Genomic DNA, 25,669 nt, shown 5'->3' with positions numbered 1-25,669 from the left:
ATAGAGATCGGACACAATCGCACTCGAATGTCAAATGCCGCATGTAGCGTCCGGACTGCGGCTTGTTCGGAGAGCTGGGGCGGTCTCACGGGGTCGCGCGCGCTCTAGCGCGGCTCCTGCTGACGTGTGAGAGGTGGGGGTCCCTCCCCACTCCTCTCCCCACACCCCTCCTCTCCCCACTCCCCTCCACACACCCCTCCTCTCCCCACTCCCCTCCTCTCCCCACACCCCTCCTCTCCCACACCCCCTCCTCTCCCCACTCCTCTCCCCACTCCTCTCCCCACTCCTCTCCCCACTCCCCTCCCCACTCCCCTCCCCTCCCCACAACCCCTCCTCTCCCCCACACCCCTCCTCTCCCCACACCCCTCCTCTCCCCACTCCCCACTCCACTCCCCTCCCACACCCCTCCTCTCCCCTCCCCACACCCCTCCTCTCCCCACTCCCCTCCCCTCCCCACTCCCCTCCCCTCCTCTCCCCACTCCTCTCCCCTCCCCACACCCCTCCTCTCCCCACACCCCTCCTCTCCCCACACCCCTCCTCTCCCCACTCCCCACTCCACTCCCCTCCCCACACCCCTCCTCTCCTCTCCCCCACACCCCTCCCCTCCCCCCTCCCCTCCCCACTCCACTCCCCTCCCCACTCCACTCCCCACACCCCTCCCCTCCCCACACCCCTCCCTCTCCCCCCTCCTCTCCCCACTCCCCTCCTCTCCCCCCTCCCCTCCCCACACCCCTCCTCTCCCCACACCCCTCCTCTCCTCTCCCCCCTCCTCTCCCCACTCCTCTCCCCCCTCCTCTCCCCCCTCCTCTCCCCACACCCCTCCTCTCCCCCCTCCTCTCCCCACACCCCCTCCTCTCCCCACTCCTCTCCCCACTCCCCTCCCCACTCCCCTCCCCTCCTCTCCCCACTCCTCTCCCCTCCCCACACCCCTCCTCTCCCCACACCCCTCCCCACTCCACTCCACTCCCCACTCCACTCCCCTCCCCTCCCCACTCCCCTCCTCTCCCCCCTCCTCTCCCCACTCCCCTCCTCTCCCCACTCCCCTCCTCTCCCCCCTCCTCTCCCCCCTCCTCTCCCCACTCCCCTCCCCACTCCTCTCCCCACTCCTCTCCCCACTCCTCTCCCCACTCCTCTCCCCACTCCTCTCCCCACTCCCCTCCTCTCCCCACTCCTCTCCCCACACCCCTCCTCTCCCCCACTCCCTCTCCCCACTCCTCTCCCCCACTCCTCCTCCACACCCTCCTCTTCCCCACTCCCTCCTCTCCCCACTCCTCTCCCCACACCCCTCCTCTCCCCACTCCTCTCCCCACTCCTCTCCCCACTCCTCTCCCCACACCCCTCCTCTCCCCACTCCTCTCCCCACTCCTCTCCCCACTCCTCTCCCCACTCCTCTCCCCACACCCCTCCTCTCCCCACTCCTCTCCCCACTCCTCTCCCCACTCCTCTCCCCACTCCTCTCCCCACACCCCTCCTCTCCCCACTCCTCTCCCCACTCCTCTCCCCACTCCTCTCCCCACTCCTCTCCCCACACCCCCTCCTCTCCCCACTCCTCTCCCCACTCCTCTCCCCACTCCTCTCCCCACACCCCTCCTCTCCCCACTCCTCTCCCCACTTCCTCTCCTCTCCCCACTCCCCTCCCCCCTCCTCTCCCCCCTCCCCTGCACTCACGCAGGTCCATCTGGATGGAAGGGGGCGTTAAAGTGCCGATACCTGTATCGAAACGTCATGGGTCTACATGTACTTCAATACTCATACATGCATTTCATGTTTACACACAGACACACACACGCGCACACACACACACACACGCGCGCCCACACACATCAGATGAACGCTTGGCCGCAGATGCGGATTACATATTAACTGGGCTTAGCAGAATAACTGCAGAGCTTTATGTAAGTTTGACGCGAGGGAAACAGCACTGATCGCTGGCCTCATTCACTCAGCAGTGTTGCGCAGTGCTGGTGCCCCCCCCCCCCCCCCCCCCCCCCCCCCCCACCACCCACAACCCCCCACGCTGAGTTATGGCCGGATGTTTGGAGGAGAGATGCTGTGAGGTAGCAAAAGCAGTCGCTAACGGTGACCTAAACAGAAACTTCAGATGCAAACGAGGCAACAGGATTTACTTGTTCTCTTCGGAATCAACAATTACGTTCAGCCGGGACTGCGTCCTGCCTTTGTGTTCAACAGTGGTGTGTGTGTGTGTGTGTGTGTGTGTGTGTGTGTGTGTGTGTGTGTGTGTTGGGGCGACCAAGCCTGGTCATCAGCAGTGACGGTGTGTCGCAGGCTTTAACACTCCATGTCCTCACTGAGCTCCCCCACTTCCACCATAGACCCCATGCAAGGCTCAGTGTCTCAATGTTAGGGGTGGGCGATATGGCAAAAAGTTAATATCGTGATACTTCAAGCTGTGATCCACGATATGATGCACATCGTGAGGTTTTCTAACAAGCAGGAGTGCACACATTGCATCGGCAGTAGTCTCACTTTTTTCCAAAAACTGGAAAAGAAATTTTTTTATTCAATGTGAAAAGGAACAGGAGGATAAATCAAACAACTGTTAAAAAATAATTAATAAATAATATCAGTGGCAAAATGGCTAACATCCAATCAGCTCCTTGTTACTGTGCAGCTTTAATATGACAGTGTGACACTGCTATTTACAAGCTCTATAAATTTGGAGAAATTTTTTTGGCTCTGCACATTTTTATGTAACAAGCAGTTGGTCAGTATTGTGGACAGTGACATTCAATGATCTGAAATGTGTTTCTTGTTGCAATATATTGCAATAATGGCAACATTTTTTTTTCCTTTTGCAGACCCGTGTCACGTCTATCTGCCTCGTGATTGTTTGAGAGAGAGAAAATAAAAGCGTGTAAGCCTTCACCTAGTGTGTGCTGGCATTAAATATGTTAAATATGTAACGCTTTTATTTTGTTAAATTGTTTGGCGTGGGGCATGTGGCTGCCGTGGACTTTTGTGTCTTTCCCAGTTGAGCGGCGGCACAGCACTGTGGCAGTGGACCTGAAGCGGAGTTTAGAGACGGAGCGTTGGGGTCGTTTGATCCAGGCTGCCCCAGGCAGGATGGGGGCAGGGTGGGTTGGTGCTGTCTGACGCTCATCACTCATTGGTTAATGATACTCTCCTCTCAGTTATTCTCGCTGTTCTCCTGTTCACCTCGTTCTCCTGGACCCACGCAGTTCAGAGCAGGGGTTATCCACAGGTCACGACCCCCAGGTGGTCCCCGTAGTACTGCGATGTCCTCTTGTGTGTGTGTGTGTGTGTGTGTGTGTGCGCACATGCGCATGTTTGTGTGTGTGTGTGTGTATCTGAGAGAGTGTGTATGTGTGAGAGGAGAGTGTGTGTGTGTGTGTATCTGAGAGAGAGTGTAAGTGTGAGAGTGTGTGTGTGTGTATCTGAGAGAGTGTGTATGTGTGAGTGTGTGTGTGTGTGTATCTGAGAGAGTGTGTATGTGTGAGAGAGAGTGTGTGTGTGTGTGTGTATCTGAGAGAGAGTGTATGTGTGAGTGTGTGTGTGTGTGTATCTGAGAGAGTGTGTATGTGTGAGTGTGTGTGTGTGTGGTGTGTGGGTTTTCCCCTAAACGACTGACCCACCCCCTTTCTCCTCCACCTTCCTGTCATTGGTTCTCACCGTCCCTCTGTGTGTGAGGTGGTTTGGGAGCAGAATGGCAGATTTATGGGCCTTGTGCTGTTCTCGTGGTGTGAGAGTTGAAAGGGGAGTCTCTCTGGTGCTGTCACTGAACTATGTCAGCTTGTGTGTTTTCTCTTCTCCTCCTTCTTTTTTCTTTTGCAAGAGTGTTGGTGGAGTGTAACACGACGCACGTATTTAAAGCGGGTTTTTGGCCCATAGGTGTCCTAGTGGCTCTTTTATTGCGTCCTGCGAGCTAAACGCGACGTAGTTGTGAAGCGGGGTTTCATTTCTCCCCTCTCTCCCCTCTCTCCCTCCCTCCCTAGCCTTCCCTCTCTCTTCATCTCTCCTGTATCCTTCCTCACACCAAATTTGGGTCACAGCTGTTAAGGCGGTGGGTTTGATAGGTCTAGTTCCTAACATTGCTACCTTTGACATTGTGAGTCTTTGTGTGTGCATATAACAATTTGCAATATCGACCAGAGCCATGTAGATCAAAACAGGACCGCGGTTACCTTTTTAAAGTTGTGATCTATACTATAACTACCACTATAACCAATAATAATATTTGAAAACACAAAGTGAAAATAGGTAGTGTGATAATACATGTATGTTTGCTGTGGAGGTGTGTGTGTGTGTGTGTGTGTGTGTGTGTGTGTGTGTGTGTGTGTGTGTGCATGTGTGTATATGGGCATGAAGTCATGTACACACGCATATTCGATCAAATGGAGAAACCCCAGGGCCGGGGAGTTAAAGGTTTTTACCCAGGCTAACGTCTCTCTCTGCCCGACCTGCAGACGCAGTCAGCGACTCGCAACCTTAAATCAATCTCCACATTCATGGGCGCGTCGGGGCCTCACGAGGGGCCCTGTCGTTAAAGTGTGGGGGGGGGGGCAGTTACAGTGCTCTCCTTGGGAGGAGGAGGAGGGCTGGTGGGGGTGGTGGGGGGCTTATATAAAGGGCATGGTCTGCGTCCAAGTCTGAAGACGGTGATTTCCTTTTGCAGAGGGGCCATACATCAGAGGGCCTCCAACCCCCCAGCCTGCACTGTCGCAAGCTGACAGAATGACATGTGTCATTTATCAAAGGGGCCAAGGCTTGGGAAAACTCATATGACAAAGCCTGGGAGAGTTTCCCCTGCCTACGCGCCGCACACACACACACACACACACACACACACACACACACACACACACACACACTCAAACACACTGAGACACACACACACACACACACACTCAAACACACTGAGACACACACACACACGCTTTCACTTCTTCTCTCTTGCTCTCATTCAATCTCTCTCCTCTCTCTTGCTCACTCCTGCTCTCCTAATCTCTCTCACACACACACACACACACACACACACACACACACACACACACACACACACACACACACACACACACAGTCCCCCTCCCACCTTCCCACTGCTTGCCTGTTGCCAAAAAATGGGCCTGCAATATTTCTGTCATCCCGACACCCAGTGCTCCCTCTTGTCCCCTCTCTCTTTCCTCCCTCTCTCTCCCCCTCCCTCTCTCTCTCTCTCCCCTCCCTCTCTCTCCCCTCCCTCTCTCTCTCTCTCCCCTCCCTCTCTCTTTCCTCCCTGTCTCTCCCCTCCCTCTCTCTCTCTCTCCCCCCCCTCCCTCTCTCTTTCCTCCCTGTCTCTCCCCTCCCTCTCTCTCTCTCTCCCCCTCCCTCTCTCTTTCCTCCCTGTCTCTCCCCTCCCTCTCTCTCCCCTCCCTCTCTCTTTCCTCCCTGTCTCTCCCCTCCCTCTCTCTCCCCCTCCCTCTCTCTCTCTCTCCCCTCCCTCTCTCTTTCCTCCCTGTCTCTCCCCTCCCTCTCTCTTTCCTCCCTCTCTCTCCCCTCCCTCTCTCTCTCTCTCCCCTCCCTCTCTCTCCACCTCCTCTCTCTTTCCTCCCTGTCTCTCCCCTCCCTCTCTCTCTCTCTCCCCTCCCTCTCTCTCTCTCTCCCCTCCCTCTCTCTCTCCTCCCCTCCCTCTCTCTGCCCCTCTTGCCCCCTCTCCTCTCTTTCTTTCTCCTTCTCCCCTATCTCTCTCACTCACTCACTCTCTCTCTCACTCCCTCTCTCTCTCACTCTCTCCCTCTCTGACTTTCTCTGTGACCCCCCCCCCCCACCCAACACGCACACATGCACAAACAAAAAAAACTTTTTACCTCTTGCCAAATACATTTCATTTGATGGTTTACCAGCAGTTATTTGCAATTATTTATGTTTTGCTATGCTTTACAGTGATTTTACACGCGCTGCTAGCATTGTTTAGGCACAATTACCAGTTAATGGGACTGATCAAGTTTAATCAACATGCTAATTAGATAGTCCTCTATAGATGAAGAGATGCAAAGCTGTCTACCATATGCCACCAAAGCAGGAAGACAGTGCTGGGCTCCCGATGGCGGGACGGCCCTCCGAGTGTCCTCGTCGTCCCAGGCCTCGCGCTTCAGGTCAGGGCAGTGGTGGTGGAAGGGGTCGTGCACAGTTCACGGTCCGACGCTGTAGTCGCTAGGGAATAATCCGGAAGTCTTTGAAGACATGCCGAGTGTGTGTGTTTGTGTGTTTTGTTTTGGCTTTTGACCATTAAGACGGGGACCCTCGGCTAATGTCCCCTCAGCTTCTCAAGCCTAGCGTACCCCACGTTTCCGGAACGTTCTGTGAGGTCTTTGCGGTCCCGTCAGCTGAATTCACAGGTGTAGTGTGTCTCGGCGTTCCCGCGTCTCTCGGGCAGCAGTCACCCGCCACGTCTGCCCTGAGAGAAGGAACCAGAACCGGTAGGTATACGTTACACACACTCTGAATCGTTTCTTTCTGGAACACTCTGACTAGGTTCACCCTCATCCTCTCACCCAAGCCTCTTCCTCCCTCCTCTCTCTCTCTCTCTCTCTCTCTCTGTCGGTGTGTGACGGGGCAGGCATTTTCATTTGTCTTCATAAGTTTAATTTATTTTTGCAGCCAGATGTGAGGTGACAGGCATCAGTCAGCGAGCCCCCCCTTGCTTCTCCACTCACCCTCCCTGCCCCCCCCCCCCCCCCCTCCTGCCGGTCCCGGGTCAGTACAACAGCCCCGTCTCTCTGTTTGACTGAGTCACCTCCCCTCCCCCCATCAGCGTTACACAAGATGGATGTGTCTTTAAAGGCCAGATTGATTGTGGATATCAGTGTTATGGCGTCATTTATCATGAGAAATATTATTCAGGTGCACAGGACAGGACACGGCGAGAGCATGCGGGCGGGCATTGTTAGAGGGCAAACTGAAGGCAGCAAAAAGTTTAATTGTGTGTGCGTGCGTGTGTGTGTCTCACCCTGTGTGTGTGAGTGATGGCTGAAGGAGAATGGTAATTTTCCCTGGTTCAGGAAGCCATGGTGGATTTTTGTTGCTTCTTTCTCTGTCTGGCCATATTATGTTTTTGCTGAGAGATGGGGTTTTACACACACACACACACACACACACACACACACACACACACACAGACCCTCTTTATTATCGATGGTTTGGTAAGAGATGTTCCTGCCTCCCAAAGAGCTGTCTTACTCTGAGAAATCTGCTCTCTTTCTCTTAGTCCCTTTCTCGTCTGTGTGTGTGTGTGTGTGGTGTGTGTGTGTGTGTGTGTGTGTGTGTGTGTGTGTGTTATTGATTGTGAGCAGAGTCCCACACCCCCTCACCCCCCACCACCACAACCACCTCCCGGATGATTTAGTGCCCCTCCCGGACCCTCCACACACCCTGCTCCTCTTTCCGCCCACTTTCACAGATCCTTCTGGAGAAAAGAGCGCCTCCTGCTCGCTGGGTGACCGCCTCCTCTTCCTCTCCGGGGTCAGAGGAGTAGATCTCTCCGCTTCTCTCGCTCGTGGAATTCATCATTATGAGTCCAATCTGAGTCACTTAGCATTCAGTAGGAGAGGAGATCACCTCTCACTATCACCCGCTTGTAGGACGTGAATCATTAAACGGGCGTGGGACCGTCCCCACCACAGATCTGACCCAACGCAGCTTTTCCACAGTATGTTTCCTGGATTGTTCTCGTCTCTGCCGTTTCACACCGTGACCACCTGGTACGACGGCGTGCGGTAGTGATGACGGTGATGCAGCGTGAGTGCTGTGTCACCTCCGTCACTGTCCTGTCTCTCTCCTCTGTGTGTGTGTGTGTGTGTGTGTGTGTGTGTGTGTGTGTGTGTGTGTGTGTGTTGGGAGGGGTGGGATTTACGAGGCCGACCCTTCTATAGACTCTCGTCAGAGTGTAAAGTGACACCGGTTAGTAACACTGTGGAGTGCAGCAGGCAGCTAACGTTTCCCGGTGAGCTGACCTCGCCCGGCCACACCAGCATCTCAGCTATGCCAGCACACGCCAGGGAGGCCGTGCAGATAAAAGAGCGTTTAGTACAGGTCTGAGGTCTGAGTCTTTAGTACAGGTCTGAAGTCTGAGTCTTTAGTACAGGTCTGAGATCTGTGTCATTAGTACAGGTCTGAGATCTGTGTCATTAGTACAGGTCTGAGATCTGTGGTCAGCATGTGGTGAAGACTGTGATAATGTGAATCCACTTCTAGAGTTTGAAGGAGAGTGTGAAATTGATTGTGTGTGATGTGATTTTAACATTCTGTAGTAATATTCCTCTAGTCGACACATGCTGTGTGTGTGTGTGTGTGTGTGTGTGTGTGTGTGTGTGTGTGTGTGTGTGTGTGTGTGTGTGTGTGTGTGTGTGTGTGTGTGTGTGTGTGTGCGTGTGTCACAAATGAATGGCTGCTGCCCATATTTGTCTCCAGCATGTGCGGGGGTTTCCCGGTCAAAGAAGGGTCAGGATTCTGGGAATGTGGTGTGTGTGTGTGTGTGTGTGAGAGTGTGTGTGTGTGTTAGTGTGTGTTAGAAGGGAGGGATGACGGTACTGGGGGAGTTGATTGATGGGTTATTGTGCAACCAGACTCAGCTAGACTGAACTGGTGAGGTCATGGCCTGAACACAAGCTCCTTTTCTCTTCCGGCTCTCCCATTCTCTCGCTCTTTCTCTCCTCCTGCCGTGGTTTTTCTCCTCCTTCCATTTGCACCTCTTTGCATGTCTCTCCTCTCTGTCCTTTATTCACTTGGTCTCTTCATCTCTCTCTTCATCTGCTCCGCTCCCCTCCCTTTTGGCCACACATCTTTCTTTCTTCTTCTCTTTTTCTCTGTCCGTCCCTTTTCAGCTCTCCTTTTTTTTTGTTGTTTTCTTTGTCTCCCTTCCATGGATTCCTCCTGTACTTTTTTCGTGAATTATTTTCTGCAGCCGCATGTTGATTGCTGCAATTCATCAGACGTGTCTTCTTTCAAGCAACTTTTCAACAAAGTGCTCTCATCGCAATCACTTTTGTTATGGTTTAGAGCTTAATCTATGATCTGCTATCAAACCATGTTTGTACTTGGCTGCGGCCATCTTTTCTGCCTCAGAGAGGGGGAGAGAGAGAGAGAGAGAAGGAGAGGGAGGGAGGGAGAGAGAGAAGGGAGAGAGGGAGGGAGAGGGGGGGACAGAGGGAGAGAGAGAGAGAAGAAGAGAAGGGATACAGAGAGAAAGGGGGAGAGCTTGGCACCATATGCAGTGGCTTAGCTGCTGCCTCACTCACAGAAACTGAATGCTGCTTTGGTACACATTAGAGGTCTCTCCCTCCCTCCCTCTCTTTCTCTCTGTCTGTCTGTCTTTCTCTCTGTCTCTCTCTCCCTCATTCTCCCAAATTTGAATTTTCCTGTACTTGCATCAAAATCTCAACACCTGATGCCGTGGTGCATCCGATAAGTGAAACAAAACACTAGTCAGTACAACATTAGACATGTGTGTAATATACTGTTATCATAATTAGTCTGCACAGAATCACCTTGCAGATATAAAGAACAATCCTGTCCTGTCGATCACAGAAACTGTCACAGAAATCATGTTGCATCTTAATCCCGATTATATCCAGACATGAAGAGGTTGTCCATGTGTTTGTGTTTCAAAATAAATATCATCATCACGATATATATACACGATACGATATGATTAAAAAAAAAATCACAATGCATTATTTTGGCTGTATCGCTGCGCCCTGCCGTGTGATGACGCCGGCTTGGGTCGGCATGTTCGCGGTGTGTTTGTTGCCACTCCTCCAGCGGTTCTTTTGCGTGGTGTAAGTAGTACGGCTGAACGTCAGTGCCGGGGTCAGCTGGTCAGCTGGGTGGCAGGCCGCGGCCATGGGAACGGGAGGATAAAAGGCTGCGATTGTGTTGGAGGAGAATGGTGCGGGGTTGCTGCCGGGTCACCAAGGTGTACTGCAGGGCCTCTAATTGTTTTCCATCTCCACTCTCCTTCAGAACAGCCTGATTTATGGCAATTATCCATCTTTAGGATCATCTATCAACCTGGTAGTTGCTAGGCAATGGAAGCAGCTGCTTTTGTGTGTGTGTGTGTGTGTGTGTGTGTGTGTGTGTGTGTGTGTGTGTGTGTGTGTGGGTGTGGGTGTGTGAGTGTGATAGAGGGAAAGACAGAGTGTGTGTATTTGTGTAAGTGCATGCGTGTGTATTGGGTTTGCTGAGTTTTCTGTTACACACTCTGCACAGGTGATGCTCTGATTGAGGGGGATTTAAACAAACAAAGAACTTCCTCTCCATTTTCCCCCTCCTTCATTCTCTCTCTCTCTCTCTCTCTCTCTCTCTCTCTCACTCCCTCTCTCTCCCCCATCACTCCTTCTGAGCAGGAGAACCACACATAGGGGACCTCTGTCTACCCTGACACTGTTGTGTCTCTGCGTTTGTCCCACACACAGCATTATCAGTCTGACGGTGAAGGCGTGACGCATGAGACTTCCCCGCTGTCCCCGGGCATCCGGGCCCGGACTGGCTGCGTCACGGCCTGTTGGAGCAAACGTGGGCGACCCCGCCGCTCCGCGGAGAGGTGTAGGCTGGAGCAGGGACCCAGAGAGCCTGTCCTGTAATGGCCATTGTCTCATGGTGTCCCCCCTCCGACAGTGGGGAGATGTGATTTATAGGCTGCTCCTGATGTCACAGCGGGGGGGGGGGGGGGGGGGGGGTGGGGTAGTATGGATGGAGGGAGGGAGCGAGGGATCAGGGGAAGGAGGGTACAAAGGGAACGAAAACGGATTGAATGCTGCATTACGGGAGCACTTGGAAAAAGAAATGTTTTTTGTTGATTTTCTTTTTTTTTTTTGCTATTTGACGCAGTACATTAAGTGCTTATAGGATTACTTATTGAAAGGTTGTATGACTGTAAGGGATATGCTGCGTTTTGAGCCACTTTGACACTTCAGTTGCACCCTCCATATTTTGTTACATGTTCATCGTCATTCCACCACTAACCCTGAGCCAGGTTTGTTTTCCAAGATGTCTGCACCAATTAACACTCAGAGTGCTTAAAACATTTATCCAATCTACTTAATTAATTAGTTCAGCCCAGTATCAAATTCATTTTAGCCATTATTAAGAATTTCCACTGACCCCTCTTTTGAAATAGGGGTAATATGCTTGCATTTAGGCTCCGTCATATAAACACTCTCTCAGCAAGACTAATTATGTAGAGGTAATTATTTGTGGAGGTATTCAGGTGAAGACTGAGGTGCCCTCAATTACTCAGCAATCATGACTGGTGTTTAATCAGCTAAGCTGCACGCGCTAGTTAGCCTCTCGCTGTTTACACTCCACACCCCGCCGTCAGCAGAGCAACAGCGGGACGGGCAGGCAGCGACGGGAATGTTGTTCCCGTATTGAGCACCGTGTGTAGATTCAGGTGTACCGAGCACACCGGTTCCCCCAAGAGGGCTTGAGTGTACCTGCGTAGACTGCGTTATGGCTAGTAACGTATACAGATCTTTTGGGTGAGGGGTTAGATTTGTGGTCTGGTAGGTGGTGGAACATTTGTTAATTTTTACACACTGAATTGGTTCTTTAGGAAAACGTGTTACAGTGTGTAATCGACCTTTGGATTAGGTGTAACCACACTCGGGACATCAAGTTTGTGATGTCCCAGGTCCTTTGCTACTTTAGCGGTTGTTTGCTAATGGCTGTGCACAGAGTTTTGTACATCATCTTCACATATGCTCTTTCTTTATTCTATATTTATTCGTATAGTGTTTGAGAGTATAGGCCACATTTCTAGAGTGGCCCCTGTTATGAGGCGGTCGTAACCGGCCACAGGCATGCGCACACATCACAGCGCCTCGATCATTTCTTCCCGCTCCGCCCGCCACGGGTCGCCTGACTCCACACTCCTTCAAACCCACGGAGGCCTTCACCCTGCCCGTATGTGGACGGGACGCGGTACTCCGCCGACGTAAACGGACGTTAATAATCCGTTAATTGGCTTCTTTCATTATTCAGCAAGCGTTTTGATTTCAGCATTTAGTAGTCTTGAGGGACGAGGCCGGCGAGGCGCTTTGTTGTGGCTCGCGTGGTAGTGAGACGTCGGTGCGGTTGAAGCTGGATGACGGTGCGGAGCAGACGGAGCTCATCTCGGTCCCCTGGTCCTGTCAGGTTCCCTTTGGTCTTCCTCCTCTATTGTTTGAAGCTAATGTAAAATGCACCGTCTATATGACCCATTTTAGCAACCCATTAGCATAATTTGGCTGTCGCATGGCCACCGAGTTAATGTACTTGCAAATGACAAGGAAAGTGTGTTATACGACCTTAGGGTTTTTGAAAATTAAATGACAAAGTAGGCCGCACACTGCAGAATTGCGTGCCTGACGTTGGCGAGTGCACGTGCGCATACAGTAGCCGTCATGTTTGGAAGGTGAGCTTAAAAAGTCGCTGTTTATTTAAAGGATGCTGAATATTTAAACGTAAAAGTCAACAAAGAATACATTAGATTATGCGCATGAGTGTGAGGAAATGCAGGCCCATGTTTGTCAGGCCATATTGGACAGATTACTGGATATTGGACAGATTGGTGTTGGGGAAATATTGTCCTCGGTGGTATGCCTGTCATTGTGCCCTGTGCAAACCAACAATTGGAATGTGTAGGGGCAAACACGGGTGACACCGGGTCCACGGCGCCCGGGGCCGTCCCTGCCATATGGTGGCCCAGTCGGCTCGGACGGCCCATAAAGAGGAGGCCAGGGATTGGTTTGGAAGCCCCCTGCACAAAGTCGCGGCTCCACGTCACCAGGGTGGGGCTGAGGCAGGGGGGCGGGGCAGGGGGTGGGGCTGGGCCCCCCGAGCGAAACGCCAGCCCACACTTCAAAGCCTCCTTTTGTTTAGTCTGTAATAAAGTTCGATGTGTCTTGGGGAGAAAAGACGCCAAACGAAGCCTGCGGGCAGATGACAAAGCCGGCTGCTCGGAGCGAAGGATTGTGTGTGAGGCGATGAAAAATGTGAGCGCTTTCTTCCTCAGCGAGGTTCACATCGGGCCAAAGTGAGGTGGGGGTGTGGGGCTGGGGGCGGATCCAAGCGTCACTCCAAGCTCCTCCTCCCCCCCATCCCTCCCCCTTCCTCCTCCCTGGAAACCTGTCCGTCCCCATAGTGAGCTCGTTACTCCTCCGTGAGCGTCATTCATCAGCGAGCGGGCTCAGAATGGAGGCTGGAATCATTAATCACCATTCACACACCGCCATGAGTACGGGGGGAAAAAACGCTTACAAAGGGAAAGTGGTGTAGGGCCGCGAGAGAGCGACGGAGTCTCACGCTGCTGCCGGCATGCCAGGCCTGCGTGGCGGCCGACGCTACTTCAACAACATGGCGCTGGTGGCGGGGCAGGTACCGGTCGCTTTTGTTCAAACAGTTGCTGGGGAGATAGGCCGGCCCGGGTCAGGTTTGGGAGGAGGCTGCAACGGATCACCGCAGGCCACGAGCAGACCGGAGCAGACAGCATCAGGCCGTCCGGGCAGTGGAGGAGGGAGTGAAGGAGGGAGGGAGAGAGAGAGAGAGAGATTGCTGCATACCCACTGACATGCTGTGCATTACCATAATTGGCTTTTCTACATGATAGGACAGAGGAAATAATAATGTCATTTTATTTACAGCCTTCGGTGTCCTGCTGCCCCCCCCCCTCCCCACCCCACCTTCACTCCTCCCTCCTCTCTCCCTCCCTCCACCCGCCACTTCAGCAGGCTGCCTAGGTCAAATGACATGGTTTGATCAAGCCTGTCCAACGGCATCAGAGCTGAGTGGCATGTAATGGAGACTCGGTGACAAACCGCATCGGCCGGCCAAATAAGACTTGCCAGTTTTCCCATTAAAATGTCGGCTAAACAGCGCGGCTCTCTCCCGGCCACTCCAAAACCACTCTGACCGGCTAAATCAGCCGACGGAGAGGAGGCAGAATTGGACATTAGTACTGCAAATGACTGCGGTGATTGCCCCCTCTCCTCCGGAATAAAATAAATAAAGTGGGGGCAGAAGACAGCGGGTGCCGGTGGAGACTCTCAGATCCTCAACCTTCCAGGGTCCACCTTTGGCGTCTCCTCCGCCCCGAGACTCGCCCGCCGTGTGCGTGGCAGGGTCCTGCCGGCGCAGGGCGTGTGTGTTTGGCCGCACGCTCATGGCGACCCGGGCGTGTCCATATGGCCACGGCGGGAGGAGGTTTAGCACCGGCCATCCCGCCACACCGCGATATTTCCGGGAAATATTGGCTGGAGGAGCGTGGAAGGCAGCGCGGCCCAGCAGAGGTGGCCATGCGCGGGGGCCCGCGTGGTTGATGGGCCTGCAGGTACATACGCTCCATCCCTCCAGCCACAGGAGTCGGGGGGGACACGCATGTGCAGCGGCTCTTTGGTACATGCTGTTTTCTCTAATGTACTTGAGTCTGAATTGTCACATTTTTTTAATGACCCATTGAATTTCTGAACTTGCTTCAGTTGTGTGTAAGGAAACAGTGTGTCTGCCCAAGGGCGAATTATGGCCAACTGTTTAGTATCTTTCTGAAAAGCTGTGCGTGTACGTGTGTGTGTGTGTGTGTGTGTGTGTGTGTGTGTGTGTGTGTGTGTGTGTGTGTGTGTGTGTGTGAGGGGTTGATATTTGTGTGAAAATCTGGACTGTCCAAGGCATATTCTGCAGCTGATCTTTGTTGGTTGTGACAGTGAGCACTGCGTGTGTGTGTGTGTGTGTGTGTGTGTGTGTGTGTGTGACCTGCTCATGTCCTGCTCATGTCCCGTTGCTGTGTCACCTGTCCAAACTCAGTGAGGTCTCGGCAGCCACAGTGACAGCTCCACTCTGGACACAGATGGCCTCGCTCTCCTTTTGCACCACACACACACACACACACACACACACACACACACGTGCGTGCGCGCACTCACTCACACTGAAGGCCTCTGTGCAATTGGATTAGCTTTATATACTGGTATGCACATAAATAAACACTGCCTTGCTCTTTCTACTTTTAAAATGTGTACAACACCAAACACACATGTAACACACACACACACACACACACACACACACACACACACACTCACACACACACACACACAGTATCCTTTTTCATATTAACATAGTTAGTAGTTCATTAAAACCTCCCCACACCACTTTGCCTCCCAGAACTGTACGATATCTGGGAATCAAACTTTCCTCTCCCCCATCAACACGTCTTTCTTTCTTACTCACTATTGATTCTTTTAATTGTATGTATTCTTGAAAACTTCTCCGTCCCCGTCCCCCCCTTGACAGTACAATGTGGGCTTATTTTTTGACTGACAAACACAACCCGCTGCCCCCCCCCTTCTCCCCCCCCCCCCCTCCTCTTAATCCTTTTCCTTTTGTTCACTGTGATGCCTAAAAGCAGAGGCTCAATGAAAGATGTCAGCAGTCAAATTCCTGATTGGGTTATTAAGTGCGAGCAGCATCGCCGTCGTCTGGCGGCTCCTCGCCGCAGATGGGGTGGGGGATGGTGGTGGTGGTGGAGTGGAGGGGGTGGGTGGGGTGGGGGTGGGGGACTGCCGAGGCTTGAAGGCTTGATGTGTGGACAGTGACATGTTGCCACGTGTGCCCGTCAGGCGCCACACGGCGTTAAAGGCTGAAGGGACGATTTCGCTTTAGTGTCAGGTTCTGCCCATCTTCCTGCAAAAGCCTCTCTCTCTCTCTCTCTCTCTCTCTCTCTCTCTCTCTCTCTCTCTCTCTCTTTCTCTTTCTCTCACGCACTCTCTCTCGCTCTCGCGCGCCCAAGCACTCTCACTCACTCACTCTGTGTAATTATAGTGAAGGAGAAAGTTCTCTTTTTCTTGTTGTTTTAATGTGATAAGCTGTCGTAAGCGCCACGTTGGCTTGGGGGAATTAGCCAGGCTCCCGGTTCCTCCAGCCCGGCTCCTTTCACGCCAGCGCCAGATAAGCAAGTTATTTGACAGTTTGTAACATTTGGTTCATTGGACCCCATTGGGATACGGTGCCTGAACCATTTCTCACCAGGCCTGATGGATTGAAATCGGTGAAAGTTTAGAGCGTGCGTCAGCTCCGATTTGGCGGCCGTGGTATTATTCCTCTTAAGAGTATTCAGATGAAGTATCAGTTGCTATAACTCGATTATTACATGCCTATGACGCACGTCGGTAGGAATAAATAACAGTATTTGCAGCGTTCTTTCCCCACATTCCCACAAACCCCTGCACCAGTGGCAGCTGCTCCTCCCTCTGCGTCCTCCGTGCAGTCGTAAATGATACCTAACAAACATCAGGTATGGTGTCCTGATTACTGTACGCTCAGTAGCGCTGCGGGGCAGACTCACGCCACATATGCTGCAGGTGCCTGAGACGGATCCTGGCATCCAGGACAGATAGCTGACTCCCTGAGACAGAGGAGCAAGTCTCAACTCTCCACACTGTCTCGCTCTCCTCGACTCACTCCTTCCCTCTGTCTCACGCTCGCTCGCTCTCTCTCTCTCTTCATCTCCTCCACAGTTCCCGTCTTCCTTCTTTTTCTGCTCTGTCTCTTCCCATTGCCTTCAGACTAGTACTGGCTGCAGTTGGAGATTCAGTGTTGTTTTCAAAATGGCTGATAAGAAACCAATCCCCCCCCCCCCCGCACTTTCCGACACACACAAACCCACTCCCTCTAAGGAGACTTTTTCAGAGATGGACATGTTACTAATACACCCCCACATGCGCGCGCGCGCACACACACACACACACACACACACACACACACACAGGCCCTTTGATGTCCTTCGGTGACAGGGTGCACATTTTGTTTATCTCATGCCGCCTGTTGAAGGTAGCTGATGAAACAGGAATTTAATCCCAACATTCCTCATTATGAACTCATGGGCCTTTATTCACTTTTTATTAATCAAATTAAAGAAGTAGTGTACCTCTCTCTCTCTCTCTTTCTCTCTCTCTCTCGTGGCTGCTGCAACAGTCTGCTATTATTCTGTTTTCTGTCATTGCTCGGGCTGGATACAGTACACAGAAACGGCTTTTTGTGTCTCGAACATGAAACCTTAGATTTGAGAACACTGGTTTTGTTTTGGCAGTATCTCTAATTCAGATGTACACGGTAGTGCAGCTTTCCTTGCCAACATTTATGCTGAACTATCTGGAAATGAATAACTTGACACTTATGTTGTATAAATTATAATGGATTCCTTCATGTATTTACACAATGTATCATAAAACACTACTAAGTATTTTACCTTTGTAGTCCTCCCCCCCCCCAATCATGGACTTGCTTCCTGTTGCCAAATTTGGTTGCGCTCAAACCATTCTAGCTGTTGTGACTAGTTAAGATGTGATTGTCTTGTTCTTTAATGAGTATAGCCATCATTTCATTCAGCCTCAGGTAGTTGTGTTGTATTTTGGGTAGTTACTGTATAATCAAAATGGATACAGATATTTGCTGTGCACTTCCTGAGTCCTGTGATGGTTTACTGTATAGCACAGCATAGCATAATCACCAACTCACAAACTTTTAGCTAACTACATGACACTCATTGTATCCACACACACATGCACTTCTACATTCCCCTCCAATCTCAGCTATTTAGAGGTTTTTTCGATTACACCAGTTAAACTTTAAAACGCTTCATATGTCATCTTGCAACACAAACACTTTGAGACTTTAATGTTCTTATTAAACAGCGGAGTAGAGGCGCTAACCCAGCAGGCGGAGTGTTACATCAGTTTCTGTTCTCTCTCTCACGCTTGCATTAACGCACACAGGCGTACAACCGGGGCAGCACGCATAGTGGACTCCCTGAGATTTAGTACAACATGGACCGTGACAACATGACATGTCATTTCCACTCGTGCCTCGGCGCGACACACCGCAAGAACTTCTGCTGCTGCCAGCTGCAGCAGGGCGAACCGCGCACGCCGTCGCGTCTTTGGCGATAACTCAGATGCAGTCTGCTACCCAGAAGAGCCCAAGTTGAGTGGCACCATGGCAGGGGAAAACTAGATCAAAGTCACTCACAGTCTGTGCCCTCTAACTACGAGGGAGAGAGCATGAGAGAGAGAGAGAGAGAGAGACGGAAGGAGTGAGAGTGAGAAGTCGGTGCTTTTCCGTAGGTAGTGTGACACGTCTGGTAAATGGGGCGGCTATTGCCACGTACCGTTTAATTTGCGAGGATTTTTAAGTGAGAGATTCAGGTGGCCTCGTTTAAATGTGTCTGTAAAAGAAGTGGTCAGTGAATGAGTGGTTTGACCACTAGGTAATCTGGCTGGTAGCGCTGCAGTAATGGGGTCTATATTGTTGGAGAATTTTTCTTATTCACATGATCAGTGCCCAGTACAAAGAAATGCTGCTCTTTATTTTCAGCTAGGCACACTGTGAAGGTTTTTCTTCCCAAACGCTTCTCTCGTCTCATTTTCCCCTTAATGTTCTTTTTTGCTGTTGTCCCTGGTTTTCGTCCTCAAGGGGACATATTTTTCGTGCTCGTCCATGCTCCCCCTTTACCCTTGCTGAGCTGTAATATTCGATAGCTTTGTTCGTCTCAGCAGTGAAGGGTACTATCTATCATAGTCAAGATATGGATGTTTGCCACTTTATAATTGCAAACCTGTGTCCTCTGCCAGTGCTATTGACAAGAAATCTCTTTAGGATCATTACGTAGGTGCATGTGTGTGTGTGTGTGTGTGTGTGTGTGTGTGTGTGTGTGTGTGTGCGCGTGTGTGTGCATGCATGTCCACATTAATACACACAACATCATGCAGAATCAGATAGTAGCTTACAAGAATTTTCACAGAATGACTGAACATCTAAATCCATTTTAAGCACCTTTTCTTTTCTTCTCTTTTTTTTTGGACCTTTTGTCTCATCATCATTTTTTTCTGCTCTCGTGTTTTTACAGCCTACGTGCCTGAGGACGAGCTGAAGGCAGCCAAGATCGATGAGGAACACCTGCAGGATGACGGTCTCTCCTTAGATGGCCAGGACACCGAGTACCTGTGCAACGAGGAGGACGATGCGCGTGAGCAGCTGAGCTATCAGAACTCCCCTCTGAGCAATGGCACCAACCCAGACGCCGGGTACGGCTCACCCCTCAGCGACACCAGCGATCACCTGGCCGACTTCAAAAGCACCTCCTCCAAAGAGGGCCAGGACAAGGAGGAGGCTGAAGACATGGAGACAGACCCTGGGCTTTCCTTGCAGGACAGCCTGGCAAAGATGAAAGCCGTCTATGCAAACCTGATCTCGGATGCCTCCTGGTCCAGCATTACAAGGGACATTATGAAGAGCAAACATGTTAACGCCAGCAGCAACAGTACCGCAAGTAACCACAAGGGGAGCAATAGCATTGTGAATAGTCATTTGAGCAACACGAAGGGCAGTGAAGGCGGCAGCGTTAGTTCAGCTAGCGCTAGAGCTACAACCAGCACCACCACAAGTACAACCTGTGCAAACGCCACCACCTTAACCAGTACTAACAACGGAACCATAAGTGGTACCAGCAGCGGAGGTGTTGCTTATGACTGGCACCAAGCTGCACTCGCTAAAACTTTACAACACACACCGTACCACCTCCTGCCAGAGCCCAGTCTCTTCAGCACGGTCCAGCTGTACCGTCAGAACAATAAGCTTTACGGGCCTGTATTTACTGGTGCCAGCAAATTTCGATGCAAGGACTGCAGTGCAGCGTACGACACGCTCGTGGGCCTCACCGTACACATGAACGAAACGGGCCATTACCGTGACGACAACAAAGACCAGGAGGACGACATGGGCAAGAAATGGTCGAAGCCGAGGAAACGTTCCTTGATGGAGATGGAGGGCAAAGAGGACGCTCAGAAAGTCTTGAAGTGCATGTACTGCGGGCACTCGTTTGAATCTCTGCAGGACCTGAGTGTCCACATGATTAAAACAAAACACTACCAGAAAGTGCCTCTCAAAGAACCAATGCCAGCTCTCGCCTCAAAGCTGGTGCCCTCTACCAAAAAGCGAGTGTTTCACGACCTGGTGTCCCCATGTTCACCTGAGTCCATCTCTAGCACAACTGGTGTTCCACTAGCAGAGTCCACACCCACCAAAGACCAAAAGGTTTCAAACCCCTATGTTACTGCTAACAATCGCTATGGCTATCAGAATGGTGCGAGCTACACCTGGCAATTCGAGGCCCGAAAGGCGCAGATTCTCAAGTGTATGGAGTGTGGAAGTTCTCATGACACCCTACAGCAGCTAACAGCTCATATGATGGTGACGGGACATTTTCTCAAAGTCACCAATTCTGCTTCAAAAAAGGGGAAACAGTTGGTATTTGATCCAGTGGTGGAGGAAAAAATTCAGTCTATTCCCCTCCCACCAACCACATCGCGCCTGCCTGTTCCGACCATTAAGTCGCAAGCAGATTCCCCATTACACTGCTCCACCACTGACGACAGAAAAGATACACTGGAGGAAAAAATAGAGGTGAGCGAACCAGAAAAGAAAATTAAAGAGGAAAAAGAGGATCCATCTGAAAAGACCGAGAAGCCAGAGAAACCTCAGTACAAGTATCTCAGAGAGGAGGATCTGGAAGAAACCCCTAAAGGGGGACTTGATATTCTTAAGTCTCTAGAAAATACTGTATCTAGTGCAATCAGCAAGGCTCAGACTGGTACCCCGACATGGGGAGGGTATCCCAGCATTCATGCTGCCTACCAGCTCCAAGGGTCAGTGAAACCTCTCTCTGCTGTTCAGAGTGTCAAAATCCAACCTACATTCAGTGCCAGCAGCCTGAAGTCTCTGTCAAGTGAAACCAGTGCCCTCATCCATTCCCCAGGCAGCCCATCCCCGCCCCCAAGCCATAAGAACAACGTTCTGGCCATGGAAGAGCTGGTGGAAAAAGTCACAGGCAAAATAGTTTCAAAGAAGGAGAAGGAGGAAAAGGCTATCGATCGCATCCCAAAATATGTTTCCACAAAATCACCTTCACCTGTACCCAAGGAGAAAAAAGACCTGCCTCAGCCAACTGATCTAAGCAAACCCACGAAGAATGGCACCAAAGAGGAGTCCGAGACGGTTGGTAGGGATGAAGAACAAAGGGAGAGCCTCACTGATGCTCCTGACAAGAATGGGATGGATGGCCTCAAAACGCAGGTTAGCAATGGCTGCAGTAGTTTGGGAATTATCACTGACCACTCACCAGAACAGCCTTTAGTCAACCATCTCAGTGCACTGCAGTCCATAATGAACACGCACCTGGGCAAGGCTTCCAAAACCGTCAGCCCATTGCTAGACCCATTAGCAATGCTCTATAAAATCAGCAACAACATGGTGGACAAACCCATTTACAATCCAACTCAGGTCAAGCAAGTTGAGTCCATCAATAGGTATTACGACGACGACCAACCGATGGACTTAACGAAATCCAAGAACAACAATGGACGCCAAACCACCTGCTCCTCCACCGTTATAAGTAACAGTAGCATCGCTAACAGTAATCGACCCATCCTCTCCACCTTATCCGAGTCTGCGTCCTCGCCTCTGCGGGAGAATGCGCTGATGGACATTTCAGATATGGTAAAAAACCTCACGGGCCGCCTGACGCCAAAGTCGTCCACGCCATCTTCTGTCTCGGAGAAGTCTGACGCAGATGGCAGCGCTTTTGAGGACGCCCTGGAGGATTTCTCCCATGTCCAGAAGAGGAAAGGAAGGCAGTCTAACTGGAACCCCCAGCATCTGCTGATCCTGCAGGCTCAGTTCGCATCCAGCCTTCGTGAGACCCCTGAGGGGAAGTTTGTCATAACGGACCTGGGTCCTCAGGAACGTGTGCATATCTGCAAGTTCACCGGTCTCTCCATGACCACCATCTCTCACTGGCTGGCCAATGTGAAGTATCAGCTTAGACGGACAGGTGGAACCAAGTTCCTGAAGAACATTGACTCGGGCCAGCCGCTGTTCTTGTGCAGTGACTGCGCCTCCCAGTTCAGAACTCCCTCCACGTACATCAGTCACTTAGAATCCCATTTAGGGTTCAGTTTGAAGGACCTCTCAAAGTTATCTCTGGACCTCATGAGAGAGCAGCAAGCCGTCACAAAGATGATAACAGACAAGACTTTCAGCTCTCTTGGATTGACCGAGGAAGACTCGAACTCCATCTATCAGTGCAAACTGTGCAATAGGACTTTTGTCAGCAAGCATGCAGTCAAGCTGCATCTCAGCAAAACACATGGCAAGTCTCCAGAGGATCACTTGATCTTCGTCTCCGAGCTTGAAAAGTTAGATAAAGCATAAAGGGGGGGCAGCCCAGTGACAGTGAAGTGACTGACGTGAGAATCATTGCACTACATCACTGTACTGCACTGCACCTGAACTGAGCCTTCAGTCAAAATCAGTCAAACTTTTCATGTGCAACTGCCTGACTGGACCATAATCTGTTTCTTTTTTTTTTTTTTGGGTTGTTTTTCACACTCTTGATTTCTATATCTTACTTGGTTTTGTATTTATATGTGTTGATTATCTGCATGTTTCTCCCCCTCGGTGACCCCAGATTTAAAGCAGATTTTCCACTGTTTGTACTCTGTGGAATTGAGAATGAGACCAGCATGGTATCCATGGGCATGGTCGAAACAAGACTGAAGATGTAATTCGTGAATATTATGAATCTTTTCATACCATATGCTTAAAATCAACTGACAATTTGAGCACTCAGATATGCAGAATACATTACCAACATGCATATGGTGTAAAACAGACATATTTTATTTTGAGCTCAAATTTCCAGATTTGGCATTATACCAATAACACTCTGCATCCCATAAATGGATCTGTGAAAATGATATATTAAAGGCAGCACTGCATCTTTTAAACCTCAAAGGATATTGATGATTGACTGGCTGCTTCAGATGATACACCTTGTGTTTCAAATGACTTTTTATGTATGTGTTGGCAGTTGGTTTTGTTGTTAAGTATCATTTTTTTACAGTAGCAATTTGGAAACGTATGCTTTGGTACCAACTTTTCTCTTTCTATAGGTTTGCTTCAATTTCAACCTGTAAAGACTTAATTAAATCCTTATATACAGTACATATATATTTAAATGATCTGCAATGATGTACATGTAAATTTTTCCATCATCATATCTTGCCAATTGCCACAGCATTGTTTGTATGGTGTGCATTCTTTTATATTGTCATTTTATATATAGTAAACAAAAATGAAATAATATGTAAATAGATATATATGCAGACAGTATGTGAACAGTAGCGCCAACATTCATCCTCTCGGTCCTCCAGTGTGGTTTATATGAATTGATTTGGTGGAGTGCATCCTCAGATGCACGGTGCGTGAGCAGTGTTCCAGCAGTGTGCTACAGGAAACCCGCTGCATTTCAATGTTTTTAATCATGCCATTGTGAAATGTCCCATCATTTCTGTCATTATAAAAAAAATTATTGTTTTTGTCCCTCAATTGTATAATAAATGCTGACGCAGTCCTTGCCTAGTTGTCCGTTCTCTGGCCGTGAAGACCCGCAGCCAGCAGCGTTTTACCAGTGAACCTACAAAAGGTGTAAAACTGTAGTGTGGAGCGACCACGCTGAGAAATCCTTTAGCGTCTGTGTGGCAGCTAGTCAACAGCGAGTCAATACTGGAAGGACCGCAGTTACTTGTTTGGTCATTTTTAATTGGGGCCTTGAATCCTCGTGCGTTTTATGTACAGTCCTAACACCATTTCACATTTGGCTTGGCTCCGTTTGAATTTGGACTATTACAACTCATAACTGCCATGCAACAACCATGGAGTGAACCAGCGTCAGATGGCTGTTAAATAATTTCAGAGGTATGCTAAATATTTTTAGTCACAATGTTCGGTGGTTTTCACCTCCATCAGGTTGTCAATGCCGCTTTATACTTTTGTGTGGAATGTAAATGAGGGAACGTTTCCAGGGACAAGAACTGCCGGTAAACAGCGTTCGCACCAAAAAGAGAGAGAGAGAGAGAGAGAGAGAGAGAGAGAGGAAGACTTGTGGATTTAGTGCTTCTCAGTTAAACCTGTATATCTGTCTTCCCAGGACTGATGGCAGGAACACAGATCCTGCCTTTCTACAGTTGTTAAGGATCTTAGCATAGTCCCTGCTCACATTCTATGTAAATTACTGTAATCTCAACAAATGCTACAATGCGTGTACCTGCAGAGCAGACAGAGACATCCTCAGATAGGGCCAGCATAAGCAGATTTGCATAGTGTTCGCCATATTTTCCACCGGGATTCACAGGGTTTTTCTGACTTTTAGGGAAATGCCCAATTTCTTTTGGGAATCCAACAATTTATTCTTTTCTGCTCAATTATTGGGTGATTATGTGTATGGACACCGGGGGCTTTGCAGCAATGAAAACCTAATGGGGCCAAGGACTGAAATATGTGGCGTTTGCACAATGATCTGTTGGGAACAGCTTTGGGGAGTTGCTGCAGCAAAATCTCTTGTTAGTTGTCCTATTTGAGAACACAATCTCAGTCAAATTGGCATGTTTTGATTTCCCAGTAGTCCCATAGTTTATATACTGAGCCTAAGCCTTGAAGTTCTGATTTTCTTCAATTATTGCAATTTGTCATTCAAATGGCACTTGCAGCAAGAAATAACTTCAAATTGTCAGATATCGAAAGCCACATGTATAAAATTGAATATACAAGTTTTTGCAGCCAAGTCAGAGAATTGTTTAGTAAATGGAGACAAATATTTTGGAGGAGGCAGTGATTTTCCAATCTGCTGAAGTGAAAAGGAGATTAAGGAGTTGATGCCATCCATTTAATTCAAGTAGAGCAAACCTTGAGAACAGGCTGGAATAAAACTGACTTAATGATGCATAAAGTAACTTTTTCTTTGCGTTCACAGTACCCTGACGAAAGGGCTATTGTTATTAAAATGCTGCCTTTTTGAGGCCGATTCTGGAGCGTTATAAAATGAAGCCGTTTTCCTAGCCACACAGGGACATGACTCTCAACGGCAAGGGGGGGTAGGGGGGGCACCAGGTTTCTCTCCAGAGGAATGTCGCCGAGTGGCTTCCTGCCTCCCCGCCGTTTTCTTTCACATTTGCCGGAGGCGTCGCGCCGAGAAACAATGGGACGTCGCGGCGTTTCACAGCTTGTGTTCTGTACCCAAGCACTGGAGTTCGATTCGAGCACCGGAGCTTAGGGCAAATCGGTTAAACACAACAGAGAGAGTAAACAGTGCACCACCGAGATCTAAGAGAGGCCTACCAGGTTTGCTGTGCTGCTCTCTTCTGGAATACGTAATGCCAAGTGTTGATTAAGCCTGTGCTGAAACTTTCTTTTCCGTCTCGTTCCTTAGTAGAGCATCACACAACACACTATTGTATTGCTAAGCAGCAAGGACATACAAAATGCTGTTTTGGAAGGGGTTATATTTGGAGACGAAACAGATATTTATGAAATTCGGAGGCCCTTTGTTGCAACCTAGTTGCTTAGAGGAACTTTATAAAAAGTTATTTAATTTATTTATTTATTGCCCCAGGTAAATTAGATGTTAATAAAGTAATTAAAAATAACATAACAAAGGTATCGAACAGCCCAGTTCTTTGTCTGCATTCTCTAGCAGTGATTTTCCCCTCAGCGAGTAGACACGTATTCAGTAATATTAATTTCAGAAAGAAAAATATCATGAATATTGAACAGCGAGTCTTGCTCAGTG

At 50.0% G+C, this 25,669-nt stretch overlaps 1 protein-coding gene and 1 long non-coding RNA gene across 6 annotated transcripts in view; one reads left to right on the top strand and one right to left on the bottom strand.

Annotated features, from left to right (window-relative positions):
• tshz1 (teashirt zinc finger homeobox 1) overlaps positions 1–23,453 on the top strand; it is a 37,345-nt gene extending 13,892 nt beyond the window's left edge. For all 5 annotated transcript variants that reach the window (XM_077009847.1, XM_077009842.1, XM_077009844.1 and 2 more), the window contains one exon: positions 18,893–23,453. In XM_077009847.1, the coding sequence (XP_076865962.1) occupies positions 18,893–22,254 (3,362 nt within the window). In that variant the 3' untranslated portion in view covers positions 22,255–23,453. The remainder of the gene's footprint in view (positions 1–18,892) is intronic.
• Positions 5,889–7,617, bottom strand: LOC143517391 (uncharacterized). The gene is made up of 3 exons (XR_013131937.1): positions 7,389–7,617; positions 6,968–7,075; positions 5,889–6,415 (listed from the first exon to the last, which is right to left on the bottom strand). It is a non-coding gene; the product is annotated as an uncharacterized LOC143517391 (long non-coding RNA).
• Positions 23,454–25,669: the final 2,216 nt, after the last annotated feature.

This window comes from Brachyhypopomus gauderio, chromosome 6, assembly GCF_052324685.1.
Source record: "Brachyhypopomus gauderio isolate BG-103 chromosome 6, BGAUD_0.2, whole genome shotgun sequence".
NCBI lineage: Eukaryota > Metazoa > Chordata > Actinopteri > Gymnotiformes > Hypopomidae > Brachyhypopomus > Brachyhypopomus gauderio.
This window is presented reverse-complemented; position numbering and strand designations above follow the sequence as displayed.